This window comes from Lissotriton vulgaris, chromosome 7 (assembly GCF_964263255.1).
Source record: "Lissotriton vulgaris chromosome 7, aLisVul1.2, whole genome shotgun sequence".
In the NCBI taxonomy this organism is placed as follows: Eukaryota; Metazoa; Chordata; class Amphibia; order Caudata; family Salamandridae; genus Lissotriton; species Lissotriton vulgaris.
In genome coordinates, this window is record NC_141695.1 from 1497440676 (window position 1) to 1497466680 (window position 26005).

At 43.2% G+C, this 26005-nt stretch overlaps 1 protein-coding gene across 1 annotated transcript in view; it reads right to left on the bottom strand.

The window, feature by feature from the left end:
* ERGIC3 (ERGIC and golgi 3) overlaps nucleotides 1-26005 on the bottom strand; it is a 334632-nt gene that overhangs the window by 237656 nt on the left and 70971 nt on the right. The window contains exons 2-5 of the mRNA XM_086932316.1: nucleotides 20927-20997; nucleotides 15785-15872; nucleotides 14404-14523; nucleotides 10494-10587 (exon numbers count right to left, since the gene is read on the bottom strand). Of these exons, the coding sequence (XP_086788442.1) occupies nucleotides 10494-10587; nucleotides 14404-14523; nucleotides 15785-15872; nucleotides 20927-20997 (373 nt within the window). The remainder of the gene's footprint in view (nucleotides 1-10493; nucleotides 10588-14403; nucleotides 14524-15784; nucleotides 15873-20926; nucleotides 20998-26005) is intronic.

Below are 26005 nucleotides of genomic sequence, written 5' to 3' on the forward strand. Positions count from 1 at the left end.
TGAGAATCAATGTATACAGACAAGATAGCGGCACCGAAAAAGATCATTGCAGCTATGCACCCAATAATAAGAGGAATGAACCATCTGCAGGGGGAAATGTAACAACGCAAAAATGGGGTATTCAAACAGTATGGGCTCCAAAGGCATTACTGGTGGTGGGGTCGACTCAATTTCAGACATCAGAAGGCAGTCAAAAGAGACCTGGTGGCAGCATTTTGGAATGCTCCGCTGAGTTCAGATGTTACATGCACTAGAAGACGTTCAAGACTTACATGTGGTCTAGGGCCATAGGTTGGAGGCTCGGTCTAGTGTAATGTGTTTGGGGGATGGTTCTGAAATCTCTATATTGAAATGTTCTTCCGGAGGAAGAGAGTTCCATATTTTAAGGGCAGCACCAGAGAAGGCTCGGTGACAAGTTCTCTTTTTGCTAAGGATGATATTACAGGCTCAATGGGAAAAGGAGATTGCACCAGTGAAGTGACATTCACGCACAAGTGGAAGTAAAAACAAATGTACCAAAATGTATTTCGCCTACAGTTATGGGCTCAAATGTTTTTACTCCAGTCCTATCTGTGAAACAGGACAGTCTCTTGCACACAAGCGAACATCAATTAATGGTTTTTGAATATCACAATCAAGACCACTATGCATCCTATATAGGTTGGGAATAAACATGTTCATTTTGTTTCAGAATTAATTTTCATTTATTTTAATCACCAACACATACCGACTGCAGCACACTCCGATAAAGCGGAGTCTACATTTGCCGTGTATGAGGCAGAGCTAGTACTTAGGCACTTGCTGGGCTTCATTTTCCTGGTGCAGAGATCTGGTATGAGAAGCTGCTGTGATCCTCTCTAAAACATTTATTAAAAGAAAAACGCATTGCTGGAACATACAGTTTTTTCCAGATATGCGGTCTACATCAGTTGTTAGCAGTGACATAATACAGCACAACAAAGCCATAAATTCTATTAGTATCTAATTTTCTATAGTAAAGCTTATTCTAAAGCCTAGTTTTTGCACCTGGCTGTACATATCTCAGTGTTAGCAACACGTTCAAGTGACTCCGTTTTTAAGATAAAATAGGATGAGATCCGATAACCAATAATAAAAGCCAAAAATCCAATGCCCTGGTGCCTCAATCAGTCAGTTTTATGAATCCCTAGCTCAGTGTTTGTAGAGAAGCCTGACCTGGACTATGGTCAACTCCCAACTACTGCACGTCAACTTTGGGGATGATGAACAGGCTCATTATTTACGACTATTGTTGGCTGATAATAGCAGTTAGTTACACAAGCCAAGTCTTCCTCCTCCTTTCACAATGAGGCTTCTAAAGAGAGGCTCTCCATGAAAGTACATGCATGATACCAAAAGCTTGGATTTTGTGCATGGTGGCCATGTGCCAGGTTAAGCACAAACGAGTTCCAATTCAGTGCCTTTTAACCCCTTCACTGCTGGCCCGTTTCCGCCCCTGTGCTGTAAACAAATGAACAGGGGCGGGCCATGACGAACCCCAGCCGTCATCAGCACACGAGCACCGTAGTGCATGACGGCTGGGGTTCGTCATCAGCATGCAAGGGGTTAAACTCCATAACGTCTGAATCAAGCATTGTCCTTTATGTATTATTAGAGTTGAACATCCTCTGTTGCACAATAGGTACGATTTTCATATGCTGGAAGGTAAAAATATATCTGTAATAAAAAGTTTCAGCTTTCTTGGTAGTAAGGCATTACTTTAGAAATTTATTAACTGAAAGGATGACCATAGAAGGACATTGCAGTATTTTTACCACAAGTTTATCTAATCACCCTTCTCTGGAAAGTCCATGAAAAATTACATAAACCTGTGTGATTCTCCTACAATTTTGGTTTGCATATTTTTGTAGACGTTGGCCATCAGGAACTGAAAAGAAATATTTTAGCATTAACTTTCTTCTTAAAAATAAATAAGAAAGCCTCAATAAAATACCCTCAAAAGATTTGCATCCACAAAAAATAAACAGGAATGGCCACCACCTTAATATTCAAGGAAACCATACACAATGTCAAAAGGCCGCCCTTTCCTCTATCAGAGGGGGGTGGAGAAGCCGGACAAACAAATCTAGTAAATCCGTCTAAAGTGGTCATGTTCTTGGCGCACGTCTCCTGCAAAAAAATATAATTAATAATAAAATCTAGCCATTCCTAATCTCCGAGCGTGGAAACTATCCCTGAAATATTCCAACTAATAATATTTAACATCTTACACTGGACAGGCATCGAGGTCAGCACACATTTTCATATATAAGATACCTCTGCCCAGTTCTAGGCCATTTTATTCTTACCCATCAGACGCAGCTTATCATCCAATATATATTTTTAAATAGTGGAAGCAGAAAATTTGAGTGCATCATTTTAACTCAGCTTAAACCCAATATGAGATAATCTTAGCTGAGTTCTAACCTTGATTGTCCCAAGAAGAAAAATCTTCTCTGTAAACATTTACAGGCACTGCATGAGGAATAATAATGTCCAAGTGACAAATCTGGCCTTACGTCTGTGATTATAAGCCATCTCTCGCTCACAGTCACAATGCCTGAAAGGTCATCATAATGATCACAGGAGACATATGAAGATTAAAGCTCAAATAAGTGCCTCAGGTAACTCAGGAAATAAAAATAAACAAACATACCAGAGGGCAACTACTTGTGAAATAGGTAATGTCCATTCATTTGTTGAGCACTAACTACCAGAAAACAAACATTGGCCTAGCCAATTAGGTCTCGCCTTTGGGACCGTATAAGTGTTTAGCCAAGCAACACTTGATGTTGATGCTTCCTAGTACTTCCCATAATTCAGAACTTGGGACAGTGTAGAATGCAGATTTTAAATTCACAAAAATGACATAAGTACCCTTTATCCAGCAGGAAGGTTTTCCCATAGATCAGGTTGAACCTAAAAATGTGGTCAAGAGTGATAACTTTCGGTAGAAAGCCGGCTTGTAAATGACTAAATATATACAGTCTCTATTGCTCAGAGTAAGAAGTAGCATTTAAGTGAGGGCAGCCTTTTTAGGTCTCGCCTGTCGATGCGCATGCGCATCGAGCAAGCGAGACTATGGGGGCTTATCCACTCTTTATCCAACACTGCAAGGAATCGTGGCGATTCCTTGCAGTGCCCGTGACTTTTAAGCTCAATGCGCATGCGCATTGAGCTTAAAAGCGCGTGCACGTCCGTCTTGTTTTACCCGCTCCGCCCCCTCCCCTTCCCGCCGTGTCGCATTTCTCCTCCCCCCTCCCCTCTCCTCCGTCCGTCTTGTTTGTTTAATTTAACCCGCTCCGCCCCCTCCCCTTCCCGCCGTGTCGCATTTCTCCTCCCCCCTCCCCTCTCTTCCCTCCGTCTCGTTTGTTTAATTTAACCCGCTCCGCCCCTCCCCTTCCCGCCGTGTCGCATTTCTCCTCCCCCCTCCCCTCTCTTCCCTCCGTCTCGTTTGTTTATTTTACCCGCTCCGCCCCCTCCCCTGCCCGCCGTGTCGCATTTTTTTTTATTCGAAGCCTAGTTCAGACTATCGAGGTTCCTGCCATTGTGCCGAGGACCGGAGCCGCACACCGTTGCAACCTCCACGAGACTCCTAAGAGGTAAGCCCTTATCATCATGCTGAGCGCACCCTTGTGCTCCCCATGCCTTCTACCTTTCAATGGTAAAGGATGGCACCGCTGACACAACCTACACCCTTTCCCACTCCCCAGCTCCAACAGCAAGAAACCGCTAATCAGCGAGGTTAAGCTGCCCTACCAGCCACTCCGAGCAAATACGAACCATGGAACCACTTCCAAGGACCGCACTGAGCGAAGAAAAGGTAATGCTCAACCCTTGGCTATTCACATTCTTTTCTGACGCCATATGCCCGGCAACCAGCCCTGACATTCATCACTTTCTTTCAAAAGGAATGACGCAGCGCTCTATACACCTTAATCATTCGGATTCAAGCAATATTTCGCTTGAACTAGGGTAAGGCAGTCCATTTACGAAGTTCCGCCCATTCGTTCACTTTACCCTGCCGCCTTGCAAACTTCTCTTCCCACATCTCGCCACTAAATTAATTGACCCTCCGCACACACTCGATCACCCCCATAAATCCATTAGAACATAAGTATCACCTTCTTGAACACTTGTGAAAACACTTGCACAGTATACCTCGCCACGAATAACACAAAGCTAGCAGTTTTCCTGACATGCACAAGTGCTATCTAGGAGCACACATCCCACAGGTGGCACGAGTACCCGACTCCAACATTGTTTTAACTTATGTTGTCTACAAATATGGTGGCACTTGATCCCTACACCAGTTGTTGACATATTGAAATGCAACTATTACAGTAATTCTGACAGGTCGCTGTTGTCTGTTTTTCCTCCCCCCTTTTTCCTGTTCCTTATCCCAACAGGCTCCAACGATAGACACCAGGCAATTGTATTTAAATTAGTCCTGATGATGATCCCCCTTATCTAGGAGCTAGGGATCGAAACGTCGACTGTTCTAAAACAATGCCACAAACTGACCATTGAGTGACATTATTGTGGACATTGTTTGGCAAAGCTTGCTTTACTAGATTTCAAGTGCAAGCCACCGTGGCTCCAAAGTTATTGCCTGATATTTTGTATGTTTTGCACTACTTAGTTCGTTCAGCTGTTTTGTAACTGAACAGTTCTTGCCCCCTTTTGTTTGGAAAAAAAAAGTTTAGAATACAGTTATCTCGCACCGTCTTTAACTGAGTTCTTGCATTGCCTTACTTCTGGGGCACTTTAAAATAGAATTAATGGATGACTCCCAGGGTAGAAACTATATTCATTTTGCCTTCTGGTTTGATGAGCATTCTTTGCAGAGATGGCGTACTTACTCCTGCCTAGCGCCAATGTGACATGTCTGGGAGCACTATTTCGAATTACTGATTCGATTCCCTCTGTTCCAACCCAGCCTCACCTCCTTCGGAGGGCCCAACAAGTAGGGTTGAGTTTGACATAGTAAGGGGCCTTGTAAAGCTCCAGTACGCTTTATAGAAATATAATCTTCGCAGGGCCTGATACACTTTCTCTGACTGTCGCAACTATTCACCCATTTATCTATGCCCGCTGCATACTTCCTGTAAGACAACTGGAGTTCAGTTTTCGAGTGAATGCTGGGCTCACATTGGCAGGTGATCTTCCTCACTCTCACTCATCCTCACTCACCCTCAACCCCTCACCCTCACTCACCCTCAACCCCTCACCCTCACTCACCCTCAACCCCTCACCCTCAACCCCTCACTCACCCTCACTCTCACTCATCCTCACTCAACCACCCTCAACCTCACTCACCCTCAACCCCTCACACTCACCCTCAACCTCACTCACTCACCCTCAACCCCTCACCCTCAAACCCTCACCCTCACTCACCCACCCTCAACCCCTCACCCTCACTCACTCACCCTCAACCCCTCCCCCTCGACCCCTCCCCCTCAACCCCTCACCCTCACTCACACTCCCTCACCCTCAACCCCTCACCCTCAAACCCTCACTCACCCTCAACCCCTCACCCTCAACCCCTCACCCTCACTCACCCTCACCCTCACCCCCTCACCCTCACTCACTCACCCTCAACCCCTCACCCTCAACCCCTCACTCACCCTCACTCTCACTCACCCTCACTCTCACTCACCCTCACTCAGCCTCAACTACTCCCCCTCACCCTCACTCACCCAAAACCCCTCACCCTCACTCACCCTCACCCTCACTCACCCTCAACACCTCACTCACCCTCACCCTCACTCACCTTCACTCACCCTCAACACCTCACCCTCAACCTCAACCCCTCACCCTCACTCACCCTCACTCACCCTCAACCCCTCACCCTCACTCACCCTCACTCACCCTCACCCTCACTCACCCTCACTCACCCTCACCCTCACTCACCCTCACTCACCCTCACCCTCACTCACCCTCACCCTCACACAGTGCAATAGTTCTCAGACCATTTCAGTTAGAGCTTTTAGAAATGTTTATGGCTTTTTTTATTTGTAATACTTTAGCATTGGCTACAGGAAACAAAAATGCTAAACATTTACAAAAAAAACCCATAAACAATTCTAAAAACACTAACTCTAATGGTGCGAGACCTATTGCATTTCCAATGCTTGTTGTCCCTTTCCTGATCACTATCCCGTAAAGCTTCTGATATCCAGATGTAGAAAAAGCACATCACTTTATGCCTCAGTCGGAGGGGCTTCATGCTGGAGACCCTGTTGAAATGCACAACAGCTGTGTCTGGAGAGGCCGGAGAAAGAAAAACGAGCACAAACCAGTTCTTGTAGGGCAGACCGAATGCACAATCTTCATCTCATGTGACTCTTGAAAAGTGGGACCCACTGACCCATTTGTTGTTTCAGTTACAAGTTCTTTGCCCAGCATTTCCCTCAGTACTCTGCAGGAAACTCCCTTGCTTGGTCAACCAGAGCAAACTTCTGCCTGGCTACCAGCTTTCCAGAGGTAATGGGATATCACATGGAGTCTGACTTGTAAACAAGCTGCACTCTATCTTGAAGCCCCTTGAGGCCAATTCCGCCGAGAGAAGGAAGTAGTGTTTCAACCCTGCAGGAGGTGGGTCTGTCTCGGACAAGCCAGAAGCCATGGACCCCTTAGCTTGAGCCTGTTCACCCGAGAAGGCAAAAGAGAGCAATCAGAGTTCTCCTGGGACTGAGCTCAAAACTGAAACATCGTGAAGTTGTGCTTGAGTGGAGCATGCTGCTGTGACGGTGTGAATTTCTGCCCACCTTGCTGCTGCAACACTGTGAAGTTATACATCTTTTATATGCCCCAAGTATGCCATTCCACTCAAACACTACCCTAGTGGTTATATTTAGTTAAGAGTGGGGAAAAACACCAATGAAAGGTTGGGCCAACTACACCTTCCGTTTTGTTTGTTTCTTTATTGAAGAATGTACGTTTCCCAAAAATATATGAAGATACATTTGGTATTTAAACCAAATTAACCTACAACCTTCAATTATCAACAATGTTTAATGATTATTATTACAAGAAATTAAGGGTCAAACATTATGATGTAAATAAAGATGAAAATTCTTGATTGTAAAATATATTAATTTTTATTTTTTGGACTGCAACTGAGCATTCTGTGCACTGCTAACCCAGCAACTTAAGCGGTGGTGGGGTTGAGTCCATAAAATGTATCCTGAGGTTGAAAATAAGTGTTTTCGTTGCCAGCAGGTCGGGGAGGGCAGTTGGCTACATGTCTCTTGCACATGCTCAAATTTGAGGCAGTTCTGGGGGAAGTTATGTGTTGAACTCAGTTGTGCTCTGGGAAGCACTATACAACCTGTGCTGGAGCTTGTACTGTTTGAGCTGTTACAACAGAATTTAAATCAGGTTTTAACAAGGGCTGGACAAATGTTTTTATCAATTTCCCTTTTGATTGCTCGCTTGCTGATTCTCCAGAACTGGAAAACTACCACAGCCCCGTCCTTCCTCAAATGGTACAATAAAATTAAACGAGTAAGAACTTACGAAGAAGCCTATGCAATAAGGGTGGGAGCCAATAGGAAATTTATTTCAGTTTGGAAATATTTTGATCAAATAGAAAGATCTTCAAGGGTAACATCTCTATTGCACTTTCTACACCTTGATCACTGTTATTGCGACATTTCTTTTTTGAATTAAGCTATAAATGGCAAAGGATATTTAAAGATGTCATGCTTGTTTGTGATAGGCCATTTGCTCTCTTTAGCACTTGCACTTTAACCCTTTCGATGCTGATGACGAGCTGGGCTCGTCATGGTGCACAGTGGTCGTGTGCTGATGACGAGCCCAGCTCGTCATAAAACAATGTAAAATAGCAATTTCCAGCACAGGAGGGGAATTGCCTTAGCAGCGAAGGTGTTAATTCATATGAAAGGATTCTTTTTTTTTTTTTTAATATATGTTATCGCTTTTTCCTCTTTTGGCAAGAAAAGGATGGTTTAGCCTAAATTTAATCTTGATCAAATAGAAATGATTCCTAGAGCTTATACAACCGAGGGTTCTTTTTGCACTTTAGCATCTGCACTTTAGTCACTACGAAAACAATCTCTTAAATGGTATACATTTCTATGATCTTTTTAACGCTTTTCTAAGTAATTGGGTACATTAGGATAATAGTATTTGTCGGATTAATCGCACCATAACATCTGCGCTTTAGTTCATATGAAATGATCCCTTCCGAGATTGTAACACTTGTGATGAAGATTGTCTTTCTCTATGTTAAGCTGCTTTTTCTATGTTATTAATTCTGCTCGACAAAAACAATAAAAATAGACCCCTGGCTGAGAATGCAGAATCAGTGCATTTGGTATACACACATACAGTTGTGCAGAAATGGTGTGAAGATGTCTTGTCTGCTTCACTGAGATTACATGATAGCAGAGGATATCAAATAATGCATGTGGGGCTAAAACCTAAGTGTAATTGATATCACGAGGTGGCGTTGAGCTAGCTTCCAGCACAAAACAGTGTCAGAACCCACTTGGAAACAAGAAAGAAACCCCAATGAGAGACCCCCGCACATAGGTGATGTGTGTGCGCGTTTATTAGTGGAAGCGGTATATGGGGCCAGTGTCCTCATCTAAACTACCAAAAGAATGCTGCAGAGCGAGGCAGAGAACTGTACGTGCACAACTCGTCACTGATGATAAAGGCTGTGCACGTGCATGCCCGCGGGTTACACTTCACGCGAGGCGACGGTTGCCCCTCAACCTGGTGGAACATGGCTAACTACTGAACAATGAGGTACTGGCTGCTGAACAATGAAGTACAGGCTGCTATTACTTTTCGGTAAGGTTTGGCTAATGTAAACAAATCAGAAAACAAACCGTGCATACCTGAGATTTTATAGGTAGTTTATAGTTCAAGGGACGGGTGCACTCGCCTCCTCCCCTCCATTACCCCGTAGTTTCGGTGGAAAAGTTTCCGACTTCTGTCCATTTTTTTCCGGTGCTCGCTTGCAGGTAATCTGCCGGCTAGAGTACTCGGAATCAAGGAGCTTCTGCTGTGCAGCCAGACCGCAGACCTCAATAATTACTGTTCATGTTGTAAAACACTTGGGTTTCCGGGTCAGCCCCATGAATCGACAGAGGGTTGGTGTATTTAATAGGTCTATAATGTATGGTTCCAAACTGCACAAATTGTGTATGTTTACTTCTGCACTCCTGCGGCGTGTCTTCCAAGAAAGGTTACAACAGTTAAGAAGTCAGTCAGACAGATTTAAACTGAACGAGCAATAACGGCTTAATGTTCGCATCATTGGGAATTGGAGCTTCAAATGTGCCCTCTTCCCAGTACTAGGGCATACCACATTCAGTTTCTCTTAAAATACGAACATTGTATTAATCTCAACATCTAGAGTAGAGATGTGACAAATGCAGTTAAGCAAAGGACTATTTACTCAGAATATCTCAGAGTTTAGGAAATGTGAGAGACAGGCATCGCAGTGTGGGAAAAGCCCGACAGACCTGGTGCACAGGCGAACGCAGGGGTGCAGCTTGGGCAACGAGATTCAGAGGGTGTGGTTCTCAAATTTCCCAACTAACAAGCGCTGAAAGACGAGCGTGGTATATTAGTACTTGTACTAGTACTAGTATTAGTACTCGTGCATGTATGGCGCATACCTTGCGGGAGCGAGCGTGATAATTGCAAACAGATGGCGCCGCTGCTCGCTCCTGCAAGGGAAACGCCATACATGCACGAGTACTAATATGAAACAGTGCAAAACATGCAGGAGTTTCAACAAAAGCCCGGAGCGATTCCAAGAGGTCACTCCAAAGCAGCACTTGCGCACTGAAAAGGCGATACCTAAAAAGAATCAGTGCAGCAGTATGGGCCTAGCCGCTTATATTTTCTTGATAGACACAAGCTAGGAACACAAAGTTGCTTGAAGGCTCCACCAAACAACAAGTGCAAACATGCAGTCACTTTTAAAAAATTATTTTTGCCATGCATCTTTAGCATTAAGTTAAAAAATGTAATATAGTTGTGCTGGGTTAAATGTTAAGCAACTTTGTTACACCTATAATGTAACCACAAAAGGCTGGAAAACGGTTTCTTGTAACACTGAAAGGTACATATGGTTTAACCCTTGAGAGTGTCCTTGAAGCATTACTGATGCTGTTGAGAAACCTGGTATAACATAGTTCTATGGGGCATTTAGCGCTGATGAAATTAAAATAGCTGAAAATGGTAATGAAGAATGGAAGGAAAATTTGGAACAACATTTGTTCTTTAGATGCTTATGAAGGGTCGTAATGCCTCTATCTGCCAAGAAAGGTTCAAGTGAAGATGCACGCACCCAAAGGCTTCATTCAGCCTTTCCATCTCAATATTTTTTCAGTATATGGAAATTAAGGCATGTTGAGCAACTTTACCCACATTTAGCTTTGCTTGTGAACCCACTTTTAATTTAAAGCACAAGGGATCCAAAATATTGATACCTTATATCCTCGGATTCTGCTCCATAACAACTTTCACAGCGGTTTGGATCCAGCTCACTTGGGTCAAATACTTTCTCTTCTACCTTCCCAAGATCTATAATCAACAAAAACCACAAAAGATAAGAAAACAATGATGATTCCTTTAAAATAATGTTCCTGGCACTAAAGCAGATGTTCTGCCAGACTGAGGTTTGGAGACAAAATCCCACAGGTATTGTATTAATGCATATATGTAAAAATAAATATATGTATACTGCTGCCTTATACGGTTAACCCATGCTGTTTATACACCTCCGTGCAGGAACATTAAAAAAAACATTTTTAATAAGTGTTTGTTTATTCAAACAAATTTACCTCTTTGATCTCTGTATTGGTTGGCTGGCTAGCAGAATACATAGAACATGACATTTGTCCAATTTTGTGTAATAGTTTTTTCCAAACCATGATAATGGCCTCCAGTTTCCCTCTGGCAGAATATATAACTGCACAGCCTTCATCCCCACATCTGTGTTCTCCTGGGTTTCCCAAGTATGAAGGCACCAGACAACTGGGAGTATTCTACTGATTGGGGGTGGGCACAGACAAAGTGAGTACAGCGTGTTTCTGAAATTTTGATTGCAACTGAAAGGGAAAAGCCATTTTAGGGTAACTGTCTTTTAGTCGCAGCTTTCACGTCTGCGCACCATGAAAATCTACCACAACTATTTATTTTCAACATCTACACATTTTATTGTTTCAAAGCTGCATGGCAGTCTTGTCTTGCGCCAATTGACTGGCCAAGAGAACACACTGACCATGGCATTTTGACCACAAAAAGTACCAATTTCCATCATTCTTCCTCACAAATGAACAGTTCCCTGAGAAACCTCAATGTTCACCTGGTCTTTTGAGTGTTTTGACATCGGGGATGAGCTCATTTCCTTGTAACTGAGCAGCAATCAAAACACTAGACACCAGGGAATGTTTTTGATGGGGGACGTAGGGGGGCATCCATGGTGCAGGTGCAGTATTAGGCCCTGGGTCGGACAATCCCATAAAAAGTCTACCAAACCCAGACATTTCTGTAAACTAGAGGCCAGGGGGAATTCAAGTGATGTTGCATGTGTGAATACGATCCATAATCCTCAGCAGATATCAAAGCATGGGTTACAATTTTCTTTTTTTTTAAATTACAATTTCTTCATGTTTGTGACAGAAGACTCTGGAACATTGGTCACATGACAAAGGCCTACCATGCAATGTTTTCATACTTCTGATAAAGTCAGTACCTAAAGCGTATGAGTGGGTCTATTGCACAAGACAGCAACAGACCAGACCATCAGAAGACCACACTGACGTCACACTTGCTATCATTTGGTTGCTTGCTGTCTATGATAGCTCAACCCCACATTAATAGTGTTTTCATTAGTAGGGGGTAATACAGAGTGGCAGGAGTTTTTTTGTTCCCCAGAAAATCTGGAACTTTCTATCACAGAAATGTGAATACATGCTGTTTTTTCCCTCAGTGTCAGATGTTTGCAGGGTATTTTTGTGTAACACAATGAGGTGACATCCATGCAAGTCACACCATAAAGGATACCCCAGGTGGCTAGATTCCATAAACACCTGGATTTGGTAGGTTTCCTTAGGTGTCACCCAACCCCAAGTTAAATTACAGTAAATGCCCATCTACAAAAAAAAACAATCAACCTAATTACAAGCTTCTTTCTTGCACTTTCCAAGGATGCTTTCTTGAGCCTTTCCTATCATAGACAATGCACTTGTGGAGGACTATTTACTTTGGGAGAGGTACAGAAACGCAGGACGGCAGGACATTTGTGATTATCTATTGAGTTTCTGTATTTTTTGATTTCCTGTTTTAAGTCAGTATCTACAATAAAACACTTTTTGCAAAAACTTCCCCTGAATCACCAGTTTAGAATCTGGTGTGGTAAAAATGTTCCCTATCCGTACATTCAGATTATTGCCCATATTTATTATATATCTTTCATTAACTCCCAATTTCTATACATTCTTAGATGAGATAAAAATCGAAACAGTATCTGGCTCTTTGCTTGGATAGACTCACAGTTCTTTTTCCCAGTAAGTAGGCAGATGCAGGGTTAATTGTGTGTTTGTGCATACTAACCAAAACAGGGCTAGACATTGTTTGGATTTTTTCTTAGGGGATGCAAAAATTCCCAACCATTTCCGGCTTCTTGCTGGGAGACACAAACACACACACAACTCCTCCTTCTCATGCACAAAGAATCATTGTGAGAGGATGGAGTGGTCCTGAAAATATAAGAAATTAAGCAGTTAGTGTGGAGTGAAAGGCAAAGAACTAGGAAAAGTCCTAGTCCCTCCTCTTACAATCCCAACCTCCCGAGTTATTATTTCTCTTGGTGCAGTGAGGGGGCAGTGGGAGGTGGAAGGAGCTGCTCCCGACATCTGTGACACCAGCAACAAGTTGCAAAAATGAAGGCTAGATTAACTAATAACAAACAATGTAAAATAGTTTAGTGAGGAAAATCTAATGCAAACAGCTCATTTTGATTTTGCTAATGAGATTAAGTCCATACAATATGAACACTACATTTTTAAAATAATACTTTTTACACTACTGCTGAGTTTTTTGCCTCGTGATATTTTTCCTGGACATTGAGATTAAAAAAGCACCAGTTGTTAAGTTTGGGTTCTGACAGCACACTTGTGAAACAGACCTATTGCTTACAAAATATACACAGAGGTCTTTGGGTCTGCCCCTTTCAACTGTGTGCTATCTTCTTCAGGCCTTTTTCAGCCATCAGCTTGAGACATTGTCAATCATGGCCTGGCTCCGCCCAGAGGAGTATTCATTGCTCACCTAATTCTATTGGCTGTTTGGGCATAACTCAAATACTTGCATTGAACTGTACGAGGGACTACTTTACAGCTATCGCCCTCTCTATTTTAAATAGATATGAAAAAATACTGATACGAAAGCAGGAGAGCCTTCCATATAATCCACCATTCCACTCAGGTCTGATTTTATTACGGTTATGATACATGAGTTACCATATTAAACCCAGACCTATCGGCTCTGACAAAGCTTGAAATAATTGTGTTTAATCATTTAGTATCCCTTTCTAAAATGTAGTAGATGTAAATATTGTTCATACTTTTCAACATAGACAGGAATAGGAACGGCTATAAGGTAGAGAGTATTAAAATGTATGGGAATAATACATTGATCATTATCTTTTAAGGTTTCTGAGTGGAGTAAAAATCTGATAAGAGACCAAAATGATGGTATCTTTGCTGGATGTTCATATGAGTCAAGAAATAAGGTGAGGAAGCGAAGGGTGTCCGTAGTGGAGATAGAGGCTCCTCTAAGTGGGTGATGGGAGGGTTGCTGATGATACTTTTAGTGGCTTGAGGCCAGGTGTTAAGATGTGGTGTAAATAATTGTTCCTATTACAAGTGATCATCTCCTGCCTACCACTTTTCGATCTGTGTAATTTGATCCCGACTGGACATAGCACACACCCAATTCTGTTCTATGTGCACAACCTATGGTTGCAATGCTGTAAACCAAGAAATCTGTAAAGATGTCCACCGCTGTATTAAGATGGATCGACACAATGTGTAATACCTTACATAAATGAATATGCAGGCAATGGCACATTCATTACTTGTTCGGACACTAAAGAAAGGCACAGTAGAACCACTTTATTTCGTTTGTAGATATTTATCAGTGAAGGGTAACTTACTTTGTATTTACAAATCAGTTACGATATTTAACACCATGGGCTAGTAACCAAGTAAATACTGGGACACCTACCATTCTGCTACATAGACTTGAAAACGTTACTATCCACAACTAATTCTCAAAAACAGCCGAAAGTGGTTTAGAGTCAATCAAGCAAGGGAGGGAAGAGGTGAACTGTACCATGTTTCTCGACCTCTGGTGACACTGGATTTCCGTCTTTATCCAGTCGCTGCTTGTAGAGGTTGTGCTCAACATCCAGTTGTTGTTCTCCAGCCACATCCATTGCATCTATACTTAAATCTGAGTAAAACAAAACAGACAGATTAGATTGGTTCGGGCTCAAAGGAATCCTGGCATTACTCAAACCCACGACAGATTCAGAGAGTAGGATTTAACATCTTGTTTCTAATATTCACACATTGTCTTGGTGTAAAACAGAAATAAAATGCTTTTGCACAAATAAGACTTGATGATGCACTAAGTTGGAATAAGCTACAAATAGATCACTCAGAACATGGATTAAATCGCAAGAGGCAGGTTTTCTTTAAGTTCCAATGGTCTTTAGCATGACTAGCGCATGTTTATAGTTCATTCATCAGGACCTAAAGTATAAAAGTGGACTGAGATTGTATATCGGCAGAGAAGGCCTTTTTACAAAGAGAGATAGCTTGGACATGGTACATTCAGTATGCACCTTACTGGGTATTCCATCTTTCACATCTAGTGCCCCCCTTAATTTTTTTCCTACTGGTTTATATTAACTCCAACAACTTATTCTGACATAAAGCGATATAAAATGAATGCTACCTTTTTATTGCATTTATATTGAAAACGACTTCAAGCAAGCTACCTTATGTGATTTGCCATTCACTGATGTACAAGCGTGAGGTACGTAGAAATGCCTTATGGTCCATTTCGGCATTATCTCTGCAACTGGGAATGCCCCCAAGGTGTATTCTTCCCAAGTCATTGACCACAACCTTCACAGTCCCCCAGTCAACAACTGGTTTTGTGTCTGCAGTAAGAGGGTAAAACCTACACAAACCCTTGCATTTGGCACCCAGCATGCCAAATAATTTGCCAACTACAAGACCCACTACACATCAGAGCAGGACAAAAAAGAAAATCCCTTGTTTGTTGGCGAGAACCACAAGTGAGACGTCACAGGTCACTGCACAGACGCCTAGATGGCTGTGCAATTTTACTGGCAGAATGAGCACTGCCCTGTATGATCCAAATGTTGGTATGGGATCAATAACTCAATGACTCTACCCATCCACCAAGAAGCCATGAACAGACTCTCCCCTCATCCACACCAGGTATTTACTGAGCATGTATGCCTATTCCTGTACTGGACCAATGTTTGGCTATGAATGGAATAGTGGCCAATGGCTGCACGTGGGCACTACCTGTGACCCCTCCTGCTGCTACCAGTCCCTGCTAAATTTCCATTGATTGGCAACATCGAAATAACCAATTCAACTTAAACAAGAGATGGAAAACAAACAAAAACGATTTTACTGTGCTTATTTCAACAATACAAGTCTGGCAGTTTACTTACATGCACAAGGCATATGTGGGAAGAAAACATCAACATTTATTCGTAATTTCTCTCCTCTTGATTTATCAACAAACAATTCTGGATACACCTAGGGAGAGACAAAAACGTATTTCAGAAACAGGTGGAGACTGTTCCACAGGAAAAAATTATAATAATTAGCACTACACAATCACGTCATCAAGTCACCCAATAGTGTAATTTAGGAGTTAATAAAAAAAAAATGCAGATGAAAAATCGTAAATGATCTGATTGTGTCAGATCGATTGACTGAAGAATGTTTAGTCGCCTAAACCTAAAAGGATTATTAAGCTCAAGAGAATAGCAATAGAGCCCTTTAGCATCATTTTCAAGTCACAATCAAGTTTCAGCTCTTCACAAGTTTAGATTGTTGACTTAAACATAGCTGAAATTAGCTTCAAAAGCACTACAAAAATGTTTAGGCACAATGACGTGTAAAACAGTAATTCTAATAACATAGCAGTGTTGTTCTAATCTACATATAGTTAAAACCCATGCATTTAATCAACGTTGTTATGAAGAGGAGCTTGGGCATTAGAAGAATACAAAATTGCTAAGAAAACTATTTCTATAAAAAGAATCTCTAAGATACCTAGCAAGAAATAAGAATTATTCACCATTATCAGTGATTTATGCAACTGCACTACTTTTTGGTCATTCTAGCACATTTGTGGGAACAATTAGGCAATTTCTTTCACTCCAAATTACAAACCAAATTAGAGATTATATGACTGCATTTCTAGTTACAGATGACTCGGCGTCTACTATGGGCTCAACTCTTCAATCAGCCAAGACCAAGAGGGTGAAATTTGATTCTATAGAATCCCTGAACGTAGATTTTCACTAAACCAGCGCAATCACAGACTCAATAACCATAAAATATTTCTCAAAATTAGAGGCTAGTGTTCCTCTGGTACTGCTAGATATTGTTAGCGCTTCTTTAAATACAGGTATAGTTGGGGCCCCTATGAAAAAAGATACTGTAGTTCTTCTAGGTAATAAGTCTAATCTTGATCTTTTGTTAGTTTCTAACAACCACTCCATTACTTTTCATCCAGCAGTTGCTGAAATCTTGGGAGACTTGTGTGACAAAAACAATGATAGCCCTTCAATTAATCGCACAACCTCCCAGATAATTCCCCAAAAATGTTCATACTAGCAGAAGCACATAATTATCTCATTTGGCAGTGGTGGTTGACATTTTCTAACAGCAGATGATAATCTTAATTTAGACTTAATTTTGTGAGAAAGCTCTGCTGTATTCAAAACCATTGACCACGCTATTCTTATAAAACTCCTCCACATTATTTGTACCATAGCTTAGTGTCTTAGATAAGTAGGAAACTGTTTTTCATCCTTCCTCACAGACAGAACTCAACAGGTGATCTTTTACTAGAATGTATCTTTCCAACAGTTAACGTGCTGTTCCTCAGGATTCCTCACTACTGCCTCACCTGTTTGCCGGTGGATGTCACAGTGGACTCATTTGGCCTCAACTTATATACTTGTGCTGAAGACACTCAGTTATTATGTTAACTCAGAGCGAATTCCATGGATTCTTTACATAAGCAGAAATGTGTGGTTACTTCCCAGACATGGATGACAAAAGCTGGATCATGTTTAATATGGGCAAAACTGAGATTCTCAACTCTGATTCTAACAAACACATGTGAAAACCCACTTCTGGCCTGCAACTTCTGGCACTTGCCCTATGCAACGGTGAAGAGCGTAGGATACAAGATTGACACTTCCTTGCAGATGGATTGTCAGATTTCGGCAGTGGCTTCCTTTTGTACTTTTCACCTTTGTCGTCTTCGGCCACTCCTGCCATACCCAGCAGTGGAAGGCAAGTCATGGCTATTTCTGCTGCCATCAAGTAAAAATTAACCTATAAGTTCAGAGTTTAAAGTGAAAACATCTCTTCTTCATTGCTTGCAATCCATCCAGACCAAAGCAGCTAGACTGACAGTTGAAAAACCTAGGTTCAACTCTTCAAATGGCATTTGCAAGACACTCCACGGCTTCCAATATAACAAGATAGAACCTTTATCAAGTAGTGTATTGTATTCTGCAAGTAGTGTATTGTTTTCTGCAACTTATATGGTGTAACACTAGCATTCACTCCTTGAAGAATCAGAAGATACACACCTACAAAATGGCTCAATGTGGGCCAAGTGTTTATTATTTACATACCCGATACGACCCCAGCCGTGCCCATTTCACAGATGATATAATCTCTGTGCACCTCCAGAATATCTGTAAAAAACTTTTTGGAACTATCTATGCAGGACAGGCCCAGTTGTGAACTGGTGCAATTTGAAATCATAGCTGGTTCACTTGTGAAACTAAAGAGAAAACTGACTGTTTTTGGAATACTATCCTGACTTGATTCCCTTCTTTCTGTTCTATTCACGAGCACAATTCTCTTTTTCACACTCCCTTTGTTCAAACAATGATGATGGTGAACGGTTATGAAATAATTGAGATATAATAAACAGTCACTATTGGTGATATATTTGGTACTGTTATGTTATGTTTATTTGAGGATGTACATATTTGCATTTTTTGTTCTGCATCAATAACCAGATGCTGAATACATACATGTCTGATGTGGTTCTAGAAAAATTAATGTTCTTTAAGATTAAACTGTTTGCACAACTATACTGTAGTTGGAAAATAGGTCTAGGACCATTGTTTTCTATATCTATTATTTACATATGGCTAACTTCTTAGGGAAAAGTTAAAATCTCTACTCTTTCAATACGGCCTCTTAATCTCTGGTCTAAAGATGGTTCATCTGTATAATTTCCTCTAAAGTAGTCTGCAAAAAGGAACAACTTGTCACACATGTAAAAATACTATGCACTTACAGGGTTCCAAAATAATATAAGGGAGCAAAGCCATCGAAAGGGAGGAAAGCAGACACTGATAAACAAAGCAAACCAACCATGAACTAGGAGATTACCCAAAGCCCTCGGTAAGAATATGTGTATGAGGTTGGAAACAGTATGTATAGCTAACAGACGGCTAAAGCTACTTGCAGCTGAGACCTAAAATATTTGGAACACCAGAAAGGGGCCCTAGTTGAAGTGCAGGAACTAGTCATTACATGCAAATTAAATCAGCTGCAGAACTGAGCAAGTTTGACATGTTCATCCTCCAGTGCCTTCATTGTATTATTTATTTCTGATATGTGAGAACAGTACTGGGCATCGTTTTATGTTTGTAGTAGCTCACTTATGCAAAACTATCCTATTGGAATAGTTGCAACTAGATTTCATTCCGTGTGAAGTGAAACTAATGGCAGTTAAATAAATTACTGGAAAGCCCAGGGTGTGTTAAAACAGGTAACGTTTGGCTGATACAACATCCCCTTGAGGATAAGATCCGTTGTCTCTATATGGAAAGCCTTTGTCAGCGAGCTTCCATATGTCTGTCTCTTGTGTATCAAGTGTGGGATTATAGGATGCCGAAGGCCGACTAACCAGCAGACCACCATCTTTTCATGCTTAGGGCAAGCAGGGTTAGCCTATAAGTTTCCTTAACAATCTAAAGCCAAGGACAGGCAAACTTTGTGCAGAGCTACCAGAGACCTTGCCCTGTACGTACCCAGAAAAATATTCTTCATTAGTGGGATCAAGGAGTAGCAGAACTCTGAAGAAAGGGCTCGGAATGCAGGCCAACCCACATGTCATACAAATCTAGAAGCACAGTTTCATATGCTATAAGAATCACTGGGGGAAAAGGTTCCTTATTTTTGTTTTTCTTTTAAAAAATTGCTTAGATTGTCAACCCACAATTGAACCCAGGCCAACAGGTGCAACTTGTTGGCGGTGACCCATGTTACCAAGGGAACTTATTTTAATATGTCTTTACCTTCTGCTGGGATGAAGGTTTCAAACCACTTTGCTGGGATGAAGATTTTAAACCACTTTTGCATGGGATAAAGCTTTCAAATCACTTGGAAGTGCAGGTAGAAGTACAGGTGTTTTCTCGGGGGTTGGCGGGTGGTCTAAAGAATACTCTCCAAGAGGACGATGTTATCTGGTGGCAATTGATTGCATTTTCTTCCTTGGGCTAAAGGTCTACAAAGCACAATATTGTTCCATCAAGATATACACCCTCTGAACGGGCTCTCTAGTGAGTATACGTGGTGCGGGTGCTTGGCTATGGATAGTGTGTACATTGCTAGAGCAACCACGGAAGGTATTCCATTTAAAAGTGCATAAAGACAGCGGAGTAGAATGCTCTGCTCCTGTTTAATACAGACACCCTTACAATGTCTTGGCACAGGGATTCCATTGACTTCTTTAGATTTCCTCAATGACGAAACTACACCCACAGAGTGGAGTTGGCCCTTTATTACAGAAGGCTGTTGTGAAAGGATGGAGAAGGTTCCAGGAACCGCTGGATCCTTCTACTTCTACTTGTGCTTTCTAGAGGAATGCAATGGCTCACTTTCTGTAATCTACTTGGGTTTGGTTTCTGGTTTGCTTTTCTTTTTTTTCTTTTGCTTCACAATTTTCCCAGTCTCCACATTGGGGACTGAAGTTCGGTGTCTTAACCACATCTACCATTTCATTATACATCTTTGCATGTTGACGCCAGTTGGGAAGGCCTTTCATCTTCAAGTCATTGGAGAAGCTTTTGCTTCAGGATGGCGACTGATTGCTCCACCATACACTAGCCTAGCTTCTCGCACCATTCATCAATTCTGTAGTTCCGCTCAAAGACAGCTGTGTGTTGAGAAAACTCCTGGAGACTAACAATGTTTAGCTCTGTTTAAAAAGCTTCACATGCATCCAATCAATACAATGGCTGATTATAATTTAAACGAGTTTGCATTATAAGCTTTGTACAATGCACTTAAAAGAAGTAACTTAGGTCAGTAAACAGTAGATGGCTGAGGGCAGTAAATTCCCTTATGGTCCGTAAAGAAGCCTCTGGTTCTTCTCAGCAAATAGCTGCAAATATTTTTTAGGTCTAGGCTCAGACCCAACGTTCAGTTCCCAACTTTAAACTTAGCTCACAAAAGAAACCAAAAAAAATTCAAACAAACTGCATCTTTCCTGAGGAACAAATACAAATAGAAAGATTGTAATAAACATACTAAGAATCACTTACTTCTTTTGTAAGATAATACTGGAGCTCCGAGAAAAAAAGTAGTAGCATTATAAGGCCACTGATCACCGTCACTGCAAATAAAAACAGACATGTCAAACAATATTGAGGGGTCAACCAAAAATGTTACTTCTCACAATGCTTTTATAGTTTAATGAATTGATAGCCTAATGGTAATCTCTGCTATTCCGAGTCTGACTATTTCCTATGACAGTTTTACCCAGTATAATGCTTCTTCGCCCTGGAGACATGCACTCTGCTTGCGTACTAAAAAAAAGGCTATATCTACAGGGTGCCGATAAATAGAAGAAATACGTCAAAACTAGACCAACAGAGGGGAAGGCAGAAATCTAAAATGTCACAAAGTTATCGATCCATTGTCACACTAATCAACGTCCCCATAATGGTAATTTCTCAAAATGGACATAATCATATGGTCACATGGAACTTTGATAGGAGATAAAGCAAACAAAAAAAATCAAAGTAAAAAACTGGCAAAACAAACAAAAACACAGAGGAATAATTTACACGTAGAATCCAGCCTCTAGCAATGGTCTCATGATCCACACAATAAGATGCTTGAGCTAAACTCTGACATAGTGAAATAAACTAATCATGCCACCTGTCTTAATTCAGAGAACTAAGGTAAATGAGCTAGAACGACGCCTAAATACAGAGAAAGGATTATGGTAAGAAAGACTGAAGCAAAACTGATACAAACAACAAAACACTACAAAACCTCTGGAATGGAAATCAAGCCAAAAGACTGTTACAGGCGTACACTGTGACCACACATCAGGCAAAAGAAAAGACAACAAAGACATTTTGACTAAAATGCTGGCCCAGGAAGTAAAAGGAATCAAAAGCAGAAGAAAGTGTATTCCAATAGCACAGGTCCCTCAAGCACCAAAGACAGAAGAAAGGTCAAAAACAGGTGTGCGCTCATGCCCCTGAGAAGCATGCATGAGCAACCCCAAATCAGACAAAACTGAATCTGCGAGGTCCAGGTCACATTTGCGTCTGGCAGTGAACACCTTGTGTACAGAGTCATGCACCTCATCCGTATACAATTTGAAGGTGATGAGAATCTTCTTGGGGTGGCAAAAGGGAAAAGGCAGTGGCTATATTCAAAGGATAATCCACTTTACCCCAGAAAGGTGCGAACTGCTTTAAGGCAAGTGCCAAAGAAGATCCACCACACCAGCAACCAAACAGGATGCTCCTAATTGAAGGTGGAAAATAAATCCGACCTGGTGAAAGTCCTTCTTAGTGAACCTATACTCTCTAGACCACTGTGGGAAGAAGAGAGACACTAGTTCGAACATATCTCTCAGACTGTAGGTAGTCCATCAAAGCAAAACGTGGATTATGTTTACTGTGATATAGTTGCCTTTTCCATTCCAACATGACCAATGTACAGAACAAGGGAGAAAAAAGTTCCAACTGGACAAATATGCTTCAGTTTAAACAAAAAACAAGCAGCAAAAGAGATAAATGCCCAGATACTGACTTGCCTGGTCAACTGGAAAAATTATCAAGCAGGATGGAGGGACAGAGGCTGGAGAGCAACCTGACAAAAGAGTACAGATAGAATGGGCTGGGGCAGCAAGCAGAAAACAGGTTACTCAGGGGGGAGTGGCTGGGAGTGGTGGTAGAGGCTGGGGCAGACAAGAGTTGATGGGGCAGCAAGCCAACAACAGAGAGCAGGTGGGAGGGGCTGGGGCAGCAAGATGACAACAGAGGTTAGGAGGGGCAGGGGCAGCAAGATGACAACAGAGGGCGGGTGGAAAGTGCTAGGGTGGCAAGCTGACAGAGTGGGAGGGACTGATGCAGAAAGCTGACAACGCAGGGTAGGTGAAAAAGACTGAAGGCTGGGCGGAAGTTGATGGGGCAGCTAACTGAGAATAGAGTATGGGCGCAGGAAGCAGACAATGGAGGGCGGGGGGAAGAGCGTGGGGAAACACTGACAGTGGATGGTGGCCGAGCAGGGCAGAGGGAGTAAATGGACAATTGGGTAGTGGGGAAGCAAGAAAGTTAGGTGGGTGAGTGGAAGAACACGAACTAAGGGCGAGAAATAGGATCAGTATATGAGAAGGAGTATATGATGGAGACAATTGGAAAATCCATGCACTCTCAGAGTACTGATACAAGAAAAAAGTAGCGCCTGACAAATGAGCAGTAGAAGAACACAAGTGGCGGGACAAACAAGAGAAAGGAAAGCCTGCGAAAGCTGATAAATAAGACACAAGAAAATGAGAGCGTGACAATAAAGCTAACCAACTGTAAGCAACTGACAGGCTCTAGGCCAACTGTAAATTAACAAAATGCCTCACTACAGACAGCACATGCACTATTTTTAGGAGAGACCTAAAAACACATCCTTGTCCCAAACAATTCCATTAGTTGATAGTTGGTTACCAGAGGTCAATTCATAGATCCATGGGTCTAAAACAAAAATCTCTATGGGCCCCGTCAAAATAACTAAGAAACGCATAGTTCAATTGAACGGGTAAGGTGGGGTAGTTCTTTGACTGGCGATCTGGGCTGTAATCTTGGCTTCCCCTAATGATCAGACTGCGTGATCCTGTACAAATTACTACCTTTCAATGTGCCTAGGTTTGCAGAATTTAGAAAATGGTTACATTCGAGTAGTGAGTACTATATACAGTTTAGTGGAAGTAGTAGGATATTGCACCTAGCCAATAAACAAACTTCCGCTTTTATTTCCAAGAACATCCGCGTCAGTCACACGTGCAGAAATTTATCTGCGTCAGTCACACGTGCAACGGACAATCGGCAGGCAAACGAGCACTGGGAAGGAAGCGTCCTGTGCAACTTCCGCTCACTTCTCCAGATACGCATCAGCGCTCTAGTGCCTGGCATATCAACCCAGTGACCGCACTTCCGGCCCTGGCCGAGGCGAGGACTTCCTAACCACCGAGGGAGTACGGCATAGCCGAAGGGGGAACCAAACATTAAAATTAAGATATATTGAGTTTTTTTCAGACAAACACTAAAACGTCAAGAGATCCATGTGTTTCTTACGTTTTTAGTTTTGGCCACAAGGGAGGAATGTCATTCTTCTTTTTCCTGCATTTTTCCTACAACAGATTACAGTGGCCATTTCCTCCCCACCCGTAAAAGAAGGCTCATGGAGCACTGACTCCTACCGTTTCTAGTATGTACTCATTGGTTTCCTTTCAGATCCACAGCTATTGCGAAATCTACAACATAGAGAGTGTGTTTTCTGTTTTGGGTATGTATGTCCTGTGTTTGTTTCCCTTTTTTCCTGAACAGGTGACAGCACTTGTGTTTAATTATATTTATAAAGGACACTACAGTCACAATTTATTACCTTTATCTCATTAGGTGATCTGTGTTTGCGCATTGGGAGACGCATGTGAAATAACTGTGCTCTCTTTTTCAGGCTTACTTTCAGAAATACTGACAGAGCTTAGACGATAACAATACCGACTGGGCACTGTATTTTAAAGTCACTCTTTGTACATAGCACTTATCCCTGCACTAATTGATAGCAACATAGTGAGCACTAGGGGGCGTGGCTAAGGCGCCGACCGGGATGGCTGCGTGAGCGAGTTGCTCCGCGCCGAGTCCCGCTTTCATCCTGGAATAACCTGCCCCCGGTGCCCCTGGAGGCGTGATTCGGTGGCGTGGGGGGGTCGCTGACCCGTAAAGGAGAGTCCGGATTCCGTCTGGCCCCCGGTGGACGAACGTTGCCGGACATCAGAGCCTCGTAGACCCGACCTGAGGACAAAGGCAAGATGGCGGCGCTGGCGACCCGGGAGCGATAGAAGCGGTGCTCCTGGGGGAGGCAGACGTGCTGGAAGCTGCGGGACGGACCGAGCGGAGCAGAGGCCTGAGGCGGGGGATCGTTGGAGTTGATCCAGGCACAGCGGGAGCACCCCGCGACTGGGGGCTAATGTGAGTGGCGCCCCTCCCCCTCCCGCTACCCCGATCACTGGTGCACAGACCTGGCATCTGGCTGCTCCCCTCCCAGGCGCCGGCGCTACTGACCTGTGGGGCTGCTCGCCGGTGGAACGGCTGGAGCTGGGCTGGCTGGCGGGACCGGCGACAATAGTGGTGCTTGCTCTCCCGGCCGCAGAGAGCTGAGAAGGACGGCGGACGCCACAGATTGAAAGGCGGCCACCCCCTTGGGCTCGGGCTAGATCTCCTACGGGCCCTGAACGTCCCCAGGGGGCGGCCGGTGTTGGGACTGCTCGGTGGGTGTGGCAAACGGCGGCGGGATCCGCCCGGCTGGAGATCCTGAGGCATTGGGCTGGAGAAGCGGGGGACTGTGAACAGTGCAAGCTGCAAAACAGGCGGCGGGGCGCTGGATTGCGCAGTGTGCACGATTGGCCCTGAATTACCCCTGCCTGCTCCTTCTGGAAGTGCGCACTGTGCTGTTGCCCCGACCCTTGCGGTCTCTCGAGGCGCTATGTGAGTGCTGGTGGCGCTACGCAGTCTACAGCCGGGGATCAGAGGTAGGCGGCGGTGCGCAGAAGGGGGACTGAGAGTGTACTACGGGAGGCTGGCTCTGTGGAGGTGCTTGCTGGCCCCATTGTCATATACCACCGAATAGCGCCGGGGGCGCCTGGCGCGGAGCGGACAGTGGAGTCGCCACAGTGAACTGTATTAGCTAGAGGAGGCCTGAGTGGCGCATTTTTTCATAATCAAGATGGCCGCGCTGGGGGCTGGCTTCGCTGCGCCACAGGGGCAAGATGGCGGGATTGCCTTGGCTCAGGGTGGCGGTGCTCAGCCCACACTGGAGACCACGCCGCAGGAACTGCGGCTGAACCAGCGACTTGACGCCATACTGGAGGCGATCGCTGCTACAAAGGAAACGCTGCATCAGGACATTGCGCAGGTGGCGACGGGGCTGGGCCTACTGAGGGCAGATCACGCTAAGCTCTCTGATAGAGTGAAATCGAATGAACAACTGCTTCAGGACCTGAAACCGGCGGTGGTCACAGCGGAACATAAATTGACGGACATCATAGGCCGTCTGGCGCTCCTGGAGCGAAGGGCGGAGGATGCGGAAAGCCGGAACCGGAGGAACAACGT